At 38.7% G+C, this 14038-nt stretch overlaps 2 protein-coding genes across 2 annotated transcripts in view; both read right to left on the reverse strand.

The window, feature by feature from the left end:
- dtd1 (D-aminoacyl-tRNA deacylase 1) overlaps positions 1–1870 on the reverse strand; it is a 7034-nt gene extending 5164 nt beyond the window's left edge. The window contains exons 1-2 of the mRNA XM_016233714.1: positions 1734–1870; positions 1390–1480 (exon numbers count right to left, since the gene is read on the reverse strand). Of these exons, the coding sequence (XP_016089200.1) occupies positions 1390–1480; positions 1734–1776 (134 nt within the window). The 5' untranslated portion in view covers positions 1777–1870. The remainder of the gene's footprint in view (positions 1–1389; positions 1481–1733) is intronic.
- Positions 1871–3530: 1660 nt separating this feature from the next.
- sec23b (SEC23 homolog B, coat complex II component) lies at positions 3531–12366 on the reverse strand. The gene is made up of 19 exons (XM_016233715.1): positions 12227–12366; positions 10888–11114; positions 10320–10377; positions 10123–10209; positions 9176–9412; positions 8972–9054; positions 8691–8835; positions 7911–8069; positions 7676–7791; positions 7461–7584; positions 6880–6960; positions 6679–6768; positions 6485–6591; positions 5988–6141; positions 5765–5842; positions 5202–5363; positions 5027–5113; positions 4489–4710; positions 3531–4372 (listed from the first exon to the last, which is right to left on the reverse strand). The coding sequence occupies exons 2-19, from the start codon at positions 11106–11108 to the stop codon at positions 4283–4285; spliced, it is 2301 nt and encodes a 766-aa protein (XP_016089201.1). The 5' UTR covers positions 11109–11114; positions 12227–12366; the 3' UTR covers positions 3531–4282.
- Positions 12367–14038: the final 1672 nt, after the last annotated feature.

Below are 14038 nucleotides of genomic sequence, written 5' to 3' on the forward strand. Positions count from 1 at the left end.
GTCACTATGTGGAAATATTAGCATAATGCCGCCCAAATGTGCACGCAAAGAAAGAAGACGTGGTTTCAGGATCCGCAGTAGTGTTGATGCAGCCATGTCAGGGAGACGCTGTGTGTTTCAGTGCGAAAGCAGAAGCACTTTATTTGGCCTTCCGGAAGTAGATGCAATTTGGAAACATTGGCTAAGATCTAACCTAGAAGAGTACAAGGCTGGCAGTGCACAAAGGCTATTTTAAAAAAAAAGGGTAAATTTCGACCTTGCTATGACAATCTGGCGCTTCTGAATCAGCGACTGTAAGTATGTTTTGTTATTAGTTTAAGTATTTGCTATTGACTGTTCAAATGCGGATTTTGCACAGCACAGAGTAACGCGTCGTGAATGTGTGTGTGTGTGTGTGTGTGAGGGGAACAGGGTCACATCACAGGAGAGTGAAATCATAGCACGTCAGCTGTCTTAACCGCGGCTTGTGTACTGCATCATCACTGTGTCTGTCACGCGACTCTGTTGCCCTTTCAGGCTTGAACTGATGGTAAAACTAATGACATTATTAACTGTCTTGATATTTACTTTGAAAGCTGAAGCTCGCGATTATGGTAAGGGGTGTTACATTTCCGACGAGTGCTTGTGGTGTTCGGCCAATCACAATGCACTGGGTCAGCTGGCCAATCAGAGCAGACTGCGCTTGTCAAAGGAGGGGGCTTTGTTGAAAACGACGTGTTTGGCATAGAGGACCTACAATAATGTACAGTATTTGAAAAATAATGTGTTTTTTGAACATTAAAGCATGTCAACATATTCGGTTACACCAGATACACAAAATAATGATCTTTAAAATAGCATCATATGACCCCTTTAATGGAATTTACATGCCGATCAAATTACACTCTCTTCTGAACTTTCACTTTCAAATTACATCTGTTTGTGGCAGTGCATTCAAGTGATGTCATATCCAGTCACAACGACACAGAAACAATATATTTTAGAGTCGTTGCTGAAGATAGATGACAGCAGAGAATGCAACAGTTGCTAATTATATGAACAACAATAAAGAATCGAAAACTGTCAAATAAACCATTTCAGGAAATAAGCTTCAGTGTAACATCTTCAACAGAAAGATCACCCACATGATAATACTATTCTAAGATCCATGCACCTCATTTTCAGGATCAATCCTACAGCCCTAGTTTTATGAATCAAGTATCTGATCTTCAAAAATAGACCCTGGTTTTATAATATTCATATTTTAAATACTAATGAATAAATTGCATTCACAAATTGTAATGAATGCAATTTATTCATTATATTAATAATAGTTATTTTTATACATGGTATTATATTAGATATGGACTCACTGCCAAAGCTCGTTTTCGGCCAGACATCAGTACTCACATGTAGTCAACATCCTTCTGCGTGTCCACCACTGAGATGCCGAGTAAGACGCAGAGTCCTCTGCCTATGGAACTGATCTGCTCCTCCCCAACTGTTTCAGAGAGTGCGTGAGGGATACTTAGTGCTGATCTCAACAGTTAGATCTGATGTATACACTTCAACATATGTGTATATTTTAAAACGCACATTTCAAATGTGGCTAATAAGCCAGTAATGTGAAAGTGTTAAAGCATGGGGCACGCATGACAGCAATGTATCATGCCAATAAATTAACCGACAGCATTACAAGGAGCGTCCAGCTGACAGCAGATTCAACAGTGAAATGATAAGCTTTGTGGCCGTACCTGTTACGCTTGCCTTCGTTACCCTTTGAACGATCGCCTTCATTGTTTTAGTCTCCAACCATGTGTAACACTCGAACACTTTTTGATCTTCCGGGTTCTACGAAGCCCCGCCCCTCTGAGCGCCTGCGCACACTGACGCTTCCGCCCACTTGTGGACGAAAATAAAATAACGCATTTATTTTTCATTCAGAATGATTAATTCCCTTGAAATATATTCCTGACTGTAATTTATTTAATTGGGTACTGAAAAAAAAAAAAAATTCAAAGTTTGTATTAAATTTGTGTTTGTAGTTTTAAGGACCTTAGTATTATTCTCAAATGTGTAAAGTAGTAATGGTATGTGTAATATTTGACTGGTAGTGTAATTCACAGCTATGTTAAAACCATAACACCACCCTACCTATAAGCCTGTTTTGGCTCTCTGTTAGTAAGTGCAAATCAAGATGATTCAAAAACAAAAGCCTAATAATATTACATAAACATAAGAATTTTTTTTTTTAAATAAACACACCAACACACAACAAATTGTCCTATTTGCCAAGTTCAAGGGTCTATACAAGTTGGCTTTCTTTAGGGCAGTATGTCACATTTCAAGGTCTTAAGTCTGCTTTATCGCATACTCTGTGGTGGCCAAAAAACCACACCACGAAATGGGCTGATTTTTGCAAAGATCATTTTAGAGGCTCTGTAATACGGTGCTAAGAATATTGTGAGAAGAAACCCAAAACGCTTATGACCTGCATTTTTGCACCTTGACTTCATTCAGTCGTGTTTGACAATCACTAAAGAATCATTAAACAGCCGCCATGAAAACACACTTCTTGTATGATACATTTATTTTTTTATTCAATTCTTAATTCTTTGTTATAGAAAACTAAATAGGGGCAAAAGTCTGGAAATGCAATTTTTTTTCCATTCTCTGCTATCTTTTCCCCACACTTTTCCAAACTGCGTAGGAACCCTGTATACATTTTTTTCCTTCCAAAATTGTATTTCCAGCTCTTTAAAAAAAATTATTAAAACACACAGTATTAAGGGAATAGTCACAATTTATTACAAACAGGCGGCTTTTCACTTTGCATGATATTAGTTGATGGATTGGAGTCATGTGGATTATTGTGATGCTTTCAGCTGTTTGGACTCTCATGCTGACGGCACCCATTCACTGCAAAGGATCCATTGGTGAGCAAGTGATGTAATGCTCACCAGAGGCAAACTCATCTACATCTTGGACGGCCTGAGGGTGAGTAAACCTTTCAGCACATTTTCATTTTTAGAGGTGTTGCTTAACTCAAAAGGAAATTATACAAATATTATATTTATGTTGCCAGTGAGCTTAGTTGCATAACTTAAGCTGCAGCTGAGTTCAGTGTCCCAAAACATTCATTTCGCTTTTTAATTTCATTTTAAAGGGGTCATATGATGTTGCTAAAAAGAACATTATTTTGTGTATTTGGTGTAATGAAATGTGTTTATGCGGTTTAATTTTAATTGAATGTTATTGTAATGATGTTCTATAATAAACATTTTAGTTATTAAATGTATTGAATTAAATTATTATAGATAGATCTTGTTCAAAAAAGAAACTAAATTACTCATGAAGGTGTTCACATATATTTTATAATCAATTTACAAAAATCATTTTATGGTAGTCAAATAAATTATATTGTGAACTTTAGAGTTCAATAATAATACTGTGCATAAGTACAAAGCGTTTTTTTGTTTGTTTTTTCATTTGAATGATTCCACATTTCATCAGACATAAAATCCTGATATAAATAGGTACAAATGCCTCAGTCATTTTGATTTGTAATGTTTTATTTTAGATCAAGACCAGAGTTTGCACATTCAAGGTCCTCAACTTCGTCTTTCCTTTGAAATGAATTAAACCTACAAGATATTTTCACTATAAATATTATGCATAGCATTAGTTCATAATTGTAGATCAAGATAAAACTGGAATGTGGGTCACAAGTCACATTTAAATTCTTTACATACAACATTCATTTAATTACAAGACTGGAGGAACAGGACTATAAAATACTGTTTCTCCCCGCAAGTGAGCAGATCACAGGTACAGTTCATGAAAGTGAGAAGACTGTCAACCTGTGCAAAACAAAAACAAACGCAAAAAAGAACAAACGGACAAGAGGATTCTTGCAAATAAGCATTAACAGGAATTTCAGTCTAAACATGCTTGGGAAAGAGCGACACAAGCAACATGATGGCAGAAAACATTCTCTCTCTGGGAAATCAGATGTTATGTTCTTGAAGTTTACCATGTAACACTTTCTGTTAGACACAAACCAAACTAAATTAATTAAATAAGCAAACGAACATGACAGACAAATCATAATTACTTGTGTAGATGAGAATTCGAAATAACCATTTCTCCTAAAGACCTCCTAAACAAACTTGATTGAGATGCACTTTGTTGTGTCAAGGTTGGATATGGAAGTTTTTTCAGAAGATTATGTCAAAAGTTCATTCTTTTTTTCTTTCCTTCAACTCTCTAAATGTACATCCTTCACTGATCTTCTGCAGAAAGTTTATGCTGAACTTGAAACAGCCAGTTTCTTGAGATGGTCCATAAAAACTTGCAGACTGACGTCGTCTGTGAGGATTGGTGCTCCGGACTCCTACAAGGAGAAGATATAATATTAGAGATCAGACATTCCTGTCAACACTGAACTCATTTCAAGCACCTAAGAACACATAACGAACATAACGCTCCGTCAGAACTAAAGGCGTGTACCTGGCCCCAGGCGTAGAGGTTGTTGTGGGTCTGGGAGGGGTTGACTTTGGAGAGGAGGAAGCGGGCCTGTGAACCTCCGTACTCGGTGTCGATGTATCTGGGCATGGGGAAGCGTGTCTGCAAGATCTCCTGCGCGTCATCCAGAGGAGCCTGAAGGAGCTGCTTGAAGTTCTCATACTCTGCCATCTCCTGGTATCCAGACTTCCTCCACTGAGCGATAGTCTGTGAAGATGAGAATAACACAATCAGTAAACTGAACAAAACTCTGATAAACATTATTTAACATTAAAGGAACCTCCTGAAAATGTTCTGATTCAAAATCTAGTGCGCTGCCTACCTAGTTAACATTTTTAGGCATCATAAGCGCAGTTCCAACAAGAAAGTTCCAAAATTAGCCAAATTTGGCCAGATTTTAAGGTAGCATGTACTATATTTCATGGGTAAGATCCAAGACCGCAATTTTTTGTACAGAGATTTTGATTTCCTTAGAAACCATTATCTAAAGAATTTGTACATAATACAAGCATTTGATTCGTACCTCTCCGTGGTAAATCACCAACTGGAAGAAGGTGTCCATCAACAGAATGCGATCAGGAAGGATGCTGCTGCTGTCCAGAAGAACGGGCTACAAAACCAGACAAATATGAGGTGAGTACGAGCTAAATTACACAGCATTCTGCACTATAATGTTGCATGGATGGGTTTCAAATCACCTCTGGAGGCCCGTAGAAAGAGTAGGAGTAGAGGATGGGCTGTATCATTATGAGCGACTGTGTCAGATCCTGACGCACAAAATGATGCCTGTAGTAGGACGACTCATCCGGACTGTTATTGAACACCTGCAGGAATGGGGATCTCCTCAAGTGGAACATGAACTGTCAAGAAAATAGACAAGAATTAATATTAGAAATGTGATGTTCTCAAACAGGTGCAGAGTTTTTAAAATCAAGAACTGCACAAATCAATATTCTATGTCCATACAGTACAATCTTAAATTAAATCATGCACCTCATTTAGGTATTTAAACAGGCACACATTCAATTGCAAAACAGGGTAACTGCAAGTTTAAAATACTCAAGGCATGATTTATTCAATATACACATCTGCACTGACTTTGATTCATGTACTAATATATCAATAAATGCAAATTAGGAGTTGATCGATATTGGATTTTGATGATGCGATAAAAACGTGTTTAAAGAACTTTTTAAAAGACTTTTAAGGACCCTGTCCAATCACAAATATCAGCGTTTATCTGAAGGAGTCTGTGTTTTACCTGTGGGTACAGCGAGAGAGATTCAGACAATTTGAAGGAGTTTGGATCATCTTTATTGAACTGGCCAAACTTTTGACACTGAAACCAAACAACAAACACAAAACCTGAGTGTGATGCAACTTCTACATTCATTATTATAATAATGGTTCAATGATTTGTCAGATCGCCTCTTATGAATGGAGACATTGACCTACATTTCCTTCTAAATAGCTGTGATACTCACCAAGCGAATGAGCTGCCTGTCTAACCAGCGGAGAACATCAGGCCCCTCCTCTGACTCTGCCTTGAAAACGCCGAGCCGGGCCATGAGAACGGCAGAGGCCTCCTGATCAAATGATGATTCGATATGCTGGATCTGGGACTGTGCGTCAGCCCAACTAGGTGTGACAATAGAAAGAACCGGTTTGTCGAGAACGAATGACGCACAAACTGAACACTCAAGAATTTGAGCTACCGAAGAGCTATGCATATTTACGCAGAGCTATGCATATTTACGCAGCTAAATCTATTTTGAGCTACAGCAAACACAAATAGCACATGGAAGCATGAGATATGTTGGCGTTAGATAACTCAGAGGCCTTTTTGTACAACATTAAAGTTGATATCAATAAATGGAACTATCTTATGAATCAAAGAAACAACCCAAGACCTTGACTTCAATATAATATCTAGTACTCATAACAGAATTTCATGAGGTTGAAAGCTGAAACTAAGACTTACTTCCTGGCTATGGTGGTGACACGGATCCGCCGCTGTGTATTTGAATGCTGGTATTGCGTAACAAACTGAATAGCTCCTCTTCCACCCTGAGGAACTGGGGCGTTGTGCTACAAAAATGTATAACATACCAGTGTTATTGATTCAGCAGTGTAAACATAAGCTCTTAAAGAACAGATAATTATATAACAATATACCTGATTTACTACTTCAAAGTACAGGGCCAGGGTGGTGGCAGGCGTGAGACTACAAATCTTCCACTGACATGTTCCTCCGACACCCATTTCCTGCAAAAAAAAAACAAGACATTCTCACATATGTGCACACATGTGTGAAGACCTATTGGAATCCATTGCAAAAGCTGGCATGAAATGAGAAGTTACATGCTTATGACTTACATTGTCTGAAACACAGGGTCCTTTGGTGTTGAGGGACACACATGGCCCAATCGCACCAGATACCTTCAGCTCTCTTGAGGTCTGAGAAGAAAAAGGCAAATAGGTTTAGAGGGTTGGATATGACTGTGGGTTAGTGTCATAACATACACTACTGATCAAAAGTTTGGGGTTGGCAAGATTTGTCTTTGTTTTTTGAAATAATTTATTTGATGAAAAATACAGTAAAAACTGTATTATTGTAATCTACTATTGCAATTTTAAATAACTGTTTTCATTCTTGTGATGCAAAGCTGAATTTTCAGTAGCCATTACTCCAGTGTCACATGATCCTACAGAAATCATTCTAATATTTTGATACGGTGCTCAAGAAACAGTCTTATTATCTCTGTTGAAAAGAGTTGTGCCTGCTTATTATAACGCTTTTACATTTATTTAAATGAATAATACGAATAAAGAATTCTTCTGTAACATTATAATAGCTTTACTGTCACTTTTGATCAATTTAATGCAGCCTTGCTGAAGAAAACTATTAATTTCATTCCCCAAACTTTTAAATGGTAGTTTAAGTCAAAATAGGTTACCTTCACTTCCAAAGTACCACCAAAAGCCATGCGAAACTCTCCATTGTAGTCTTTGCTGAAGACTCTTTGGAAGGTCTGCTTGAACAGAGACGTGTTGAAGGAATCGCCCATGACAATGTGGCCCCTAAAACAAAACAAGAAATAATCAGTTGATATAGAGGACATTAAATGGCCTGTAAGATATATTAAGATCAATGATTTTTCTCAATGCTCACCCTGTGAGGTTGGATAGACATTTCATCTCCAGCAGTCCCGTCTGATCCAGTGCACAGGCGTAGATGTCAACACTGTGTCCGTTTACTGCTGCACGGTTTGCCAGAGCCTCGTAATACTAAATAGATGTCAACAGAAATTCTTAGTTAGCTTTTCAGGAAAGGAATAGAATGTTTATGGAAAACCATAAATATAAAGAGTTCATCACCAGATTCTTTAACTAAAATCTGTAATCACCTTAGTGGCCTTCTTCAGATGGCGAGCGTTGTCTTTCTGGATGTCGTGCCAGGAGCGGATGGGGGTCTTCAGTTCATCTCCCACCACCATGCCGGGCCCCTGTGTTGGGGGGCCACCAGTGAACAGCATCACACGGGCCCCTGTGTTAGGGAAAGTGCCCTACAAATAGAATGACGGAGAGAGACAATGAATGAAAGTCAAATTTCTATTTAATGCTTTCAAAACTGAATCTAAGTGGATTTAGTTAATTATCACAGTGTGTATTCCAGTCTAAACAATATTAGATAGCATTTTCCACATATTATGAACTTTATATATGTGTCTTTTATAGGGAATAATGCATGCTAAAGTTAAATCAGTCATGCTAGACTTATAATCAAACAAACTCAAGAGTGCATTAGGTAGTCTAACTCTTATCTCTAGAGTTATGTAAGAATAAGGACTGGGTCAAGTACTAGGTACAACTCTTCTGATATGACATGACAGCTGAAGTGGACTCTGAATCTCACAGCCAGCTTTACTGACACGTTTCCAATTTGAACTCACTATAATGAAAAGAAAACTCTCTGCAAGAATTCTCTCTCACAGTGTAGTGAACACTGGTTCAGTGAAGATGTGCAAAAGCTCCAAGGATGTATTTCTGAATATAATCACCTAAAACTGAGCGTTTCCTGAGTTTTACCCATACATCCATCTTTTTACATTCTCTCCTATCTCTCTTCTCATAGAGATTGTATTATGCCATACAAGATGAGCTTTTAAATGTATAATGTCCTGTACCTCCAGTAGGCCAATAGCAATAGAAAGGGCGATGCCCGTGGAACGGAGAGGTCTTTTCCCCTGAGGAACAGGCCAGGGGTCTCTCTGCAACTCCCCCAGAAGGTCGGTCAGGTTCATGTCAACTGCTTGCACAGGCTGCAAAAATCTAAAACGGGTGCAAAGAAAATTAGCACAACTGCCTTCATGTACATCATCTTCTTGAGACTCTTATGTAAAAGCTTCTGCTCACTTCTAACTTCTAATGTGCATGCTAAGGAGAGTGACGGATGACCATCTCATACCTGCAGGAAGCAGCAGCGTCATGAGGGGCCAGTGGTTTGCCTTGCTGTCCAGAGGTGGCTGGCTTCATCAGTCCCAGCATCTCCTGCAAACAGATGATGCACCTGATCAATTTTACTGACAATTCTGGTTTTATACAGTCATTTATAAGCTATTTTATAGTTCTATGAATGGTAAATCAAACACAATAAATATAGATCACTGACCTGTATCTGTTTGGGCGTGAGCTCTTTTGTGCCACGGAAGACGAAGCTCTTGGCCATACCTTCGCAGCTGAGCTCATGAATCTGAATCATGCGGCCGAAGGTGATGAGACCCACCAGGGCGTTGGGCGGCAAGAGACTCAGAGACATCTGAAGGGATTCTTTCAGGGCCTGGAGGTCTTCCTCCTCCTGACATGTGTCCACCACATACAGGAAGATGAGAGGAGTTGGAGGTCCACGCTGAAGAGAAATAAATCAGGTTACATAATGGTAATTAAAATATTACATACTGTTATTCATTAATAAATACTTTGATTTATTTATTTTGATACATTTTAAATATTAATATATACATTATGGTTCAAAAGTTTGGAGTTAGATTTTTTAAAAGAAATGCATGGACAAATTCAACCGATAAAAAGTGTCAGTAAAGACATTCATAATGTTACAAAAGATTTTGTATTTCAAATAGATTCTGTTCTTTTGAACCGTTTATTCATCAAAGTATACTGAAAAAATAATAAGTATAATAATAAGAAATGTTTATTGAGCCCCAAATCAGCAAATTAGAATGATTTCTGAAGGATCATGTGACAGTGAAGACTAGATTAATGATGTTGAAAATTAATCTTTAATATATTAAAAAACATATTTCACAATATTACTATTTTACTGTATTGCTACTCGAATAAATGCAGCCTTGGCGGGCAACTACTTCTTTTGAATGGAAGTGTATATAATGACAGAAATTACACACTATTTAAAACTATTTATTTAAACTGTTTATAAATCCTGTCACTTGTCAAAACCCACTGAACCCTAGTTTTATGACAGAATGACAACGTGGCTTTTGACGAGCAGCTATCTGTGAGCTAAAGGAGTTGTAGTAAGTCTATATGTTTGTACAATAAAGTATGCCTATGTACAGTACAGAGTAAATGTAAGTTTACCTGCACTATGTACTCAATGGTGGAGAACTGAGGCATTAGTTCTGCGGGCTGATTCACGTCTGAAATGCCTGCGTATGATGGAGGAAACTGTGAAGAAATTGATTAATATTTACTCACAGTGACAGGTGTGATTGACGTTAGAGAAACACATGGAGCAAAGCCAGGAATGAAAAGGAGTTTCAGTAATGTATACTCACAGAGTTCCTCTGGTAGCAGAAGTTGCAGGCCCATATCTTAGCTCTGAAGTCCACTTGACTACAAAAGGAAATCAAGCATTAAAGGAGCTAATCTTGTCTAGCAGCCTTAGTCAACAATTATCTTCATTTAGTCACAGCGGTTAAAGGAAACTATTAGCATTTAACTAACCTGATCCAATGACATAATAATGTAATTAGCAAGTCTGTGGAAAACTAGAGGAAAAGCCCAAACCTCCCCTTAAGCAAAACACTATTTTACGAACCCTAAAATAAAAGGTCAACACCAAAGTAGATCCAAACCAGGCACAATTTGGTTCACATAAAACCCTAAACCATGAGCTTTACTGTGTTTTTAAATGGCCAGCAACAGAAATATGATAAAGGATAACAATGTTTAATTTAATTGTCCTTCCATTGACTGCAAGTTGTTACTCAAAATCCATTCCAATTCCAGTCCACCAATTAATCAATAATTCAGATATCCAAATCAAATATCATCATGATATTTATCTATACTGACAATCAAACAGAACTCAATGCTTCTTGGAAAATGCGATTCAGTCCTTACCAGAGTGGGTTGAGTACGGCTTTGCAGTTGGCCCGGCTGCACAGTACCGGCTCGTACTGGACCGGAGGCAGGTCCGGTCTCTCTTTGAGGGGAGTGTAGAGGCAAGAAACAGGAACCACTAGCCGTGTGGCCTCCAGGCGGCTGGAAGGCCAGAGGTTCCAACTGCAACGTATTCCATCATGATCTTCGTTCTGTTGGATGAACTCTTGGTAGGTCGACATGGCAGACTGTGAACGACCAGAAACAGCGAAATGAGTAAACAGTGAGCTGCCAAGTCTTTTTAACCCTAAACCACACCTAATGGGTTGCGTCTCCGAACTGGACAAGTAGGATAGCAGCCGAGCCTAAAATTAACAGCAAATACCCGAGTGACAAGGACAATTTCGCCCATGTCAGCAATGTGAGCGGAAATGGCATACTTTTATATTTGTTGTGACAGAAGGCATTCTTTCACGCAACTGTCATCTCTGAACAAAGACACTTGACATGAGTGGTTACCCTTGCCAAGCCCAAAACGTTATTAAGAACCTGTTGATCAGAGATATGCGTAGATGTGTGGAGGAGCAAAACCACCAGATGCTAGTTTTAAACTGAATGTACCAATGCTGGGACACACCTGTCCTAGAATACCTACTCAACTCCAGGTTTGCTGACTAAACACAAAGCACTTCGAAGTATTAGAACAGACTTTAGCCTCTGATAACCCTAAATCAGAGGGATCCCTGAAAATGCCTGTCCTAAGCACTAAATCATGCTCCAATGCCTGTGTTGACTGTTTGGTTACACAATGATAAGAGTTCCCGTACAGACATGAACACACTGTTTCAAAGGACACTAGACAGGCTGTACATGTCAAAAGCCACAATATAACAAAAACCTCATCATACAAAGTACTAAATGAGTACAACAAATTGTTAAGATATGGTCAGCAGCACACTACAAAACTTAACAACAACTGATAGAAGGTTCTTAAATATATTACACTGGTATCAACACATTGGCATTAATATATTACTTCACATTATTTACATGTTTTAGTCAAAATAAGAACATCTCCGTGACGTCACGCGTATATCTACATGTTACTGGTCAAGCTCGCGCTAGCTAATTCCAACACACTCTCAATATACCACAGAAAAAGAGAGCCGGGGAAAAGCAAGATATAAGGCAGTTATATTATTTAAAGATACCGAACATTAATGACATAACATACTTGTTAGCCCATACACACACACAGCAACCTTACTGACTTCCGCCGACCTAATCCGGGGTCTGCGGGTTTAAATCTAACACATCAACGAACCACGATTTCATTACTAGAACACAGCGATAGACGTACCTTCGTAATCGATGAGGCTTCAGTAAATGAAATATGATAACCGCGGTCACGCGACCATTGGAAAGTGAAAACGACTTCGTCGAGCAGGACTCGTAACCAGCCGGTTCCTGGAGCTCCGAAGAGTGACGTGTTACTACACACTCCGTGCGCCACGATTGGCTGCTTCCGTCTGACGTCAGGGAACGTGCCGCCGCAGAGACGAATTTCTGTGCGTAGATGCGCTGCGCGGTTTCTATAGCAGCGTCTGATGCGAATAAGTTCTGCGTAAACCATAGACTGGCGTAAACACCTGTGACCGCAAATTTCTCACATACTTTCAATAACGGGCTAAACAATGTTTTAACAGGTTGTGAGGCGTAAAAATGCTTTAAATAGGAAGGTATTTTATTACATTAATTGTATTATATTATATTATATTATAGGCTGTAATATTCAAATTAATATACATATAAAGTAGGCTATGCATATTTTGACAAGGCAATGCTTTGATCGTGAGTCCTAACACACACACACACGCATGCACGCACACACGCACACACACACACACACACACACACACACGTTGTGTTTCCATGTTTTATGGGGACTCTCTATAGGTGTAATGGTTTTTATACTGTACAAACTGTATATTATATTGCCCTACACCAACCCTACCCCTAAACCTACCCCTTACAGGAAACTTTCTGTATTTTTGCTTTCTCAAAAACCTCATTCTGTATGATTTATAAGCTTGTTTCCTCACGGGGACCTCAAAAATGTCCCCACAAGGTCAAAAGTTACTAGTATTACTATCCTCGTGGGGACATTTGGTACCCATAACGTGATAAATACCAGGTACAGACACACACACACACACACACACACACACACACACCATAACAATATAGTATACTCTCAATATAGTTGATCCGAGATAACGTATTATATTATATTATTATAAGATAAATAAAAATATGGCCTGCATGTAAAATAAACTATACATTCAATTGTTACAGAATTCAGTTTTTTGACAAAACGTATATAGATATTATGAAAAGGAATGGGTGAATGGATAAATGGAATGCAAGTAAAAAAAAAACAGACAAGTTCAATTTCAAAAAAGTAATTTTTTAAAAACATGTTATTTGTCAGTTTTACCTTCTAAGTCTTTTATTAACAGCTCCTTTGAATCACATTTAGTCACTATTACCCACCCGTTTAAAATCCATTTTGTAGTTGTTTATTGACCCCAGGACCACAAGGTAACTTCTTGGATGAATTAGATGTGCTGCTCTCAACCTTTCCTGAGGATGGTACTCCCCTTGGAGACGTCAACATCCACCTAGATAAACCTCAGGCTGCAGACTTCCACACTCTGCTTGCCTCTTTTGATATCAAGAGTGTTAACTACGGCTACTCACAAATCAGGCAACCAACTGGACCTTATTTACACATGACACTGCTCCACTGATCATGTGCTGGTTACTCCACTGCACACCTCGGATCTCTTCCTCCTTACTCTTAACCTCAACATGGTTCCTGACACAACACATACCCGCTCCACATGTCATCTTTCGACGTAACCTACACTCACTCTCACCCTCCCGGCTATCTGCTATGGTTTCATCTTCACTTTCTCCCCCTAAACAGTTAGCATCTCTTGATGCTAACAGTGCTTTGTGTAATGTATTTGCTTTATTCAACATCAAGAAGATCAGGCCCTTTCTTTCTGAAAATGCTTCACAACTCCTTGTTCAAGCTCTTGTTCTGTCCAGGCTGGACTATTGCAATGCTCTCTTGGCAGGTCTTCCAGCCACTTCTATCAAACCTTTA

This window comes from Sinocyclocheilus grahami, unplaced genomic scaffold (genome assembly GCF_001515645.1).
Source record: "Sinocyclocheilus grahami isolate Dianchi unplaced genomic scaffold, SAMN03320097.WGS_v1.1 scaffold437.1, whole genome shotgun sequence".
Lineage (NCBI taxonomy): Eukaryota > Metazoa > Chordata > Actinopteri > Cypriniformes > Cyprinidae > Sinocyclocheilus > Sinocyclocheilus grahami.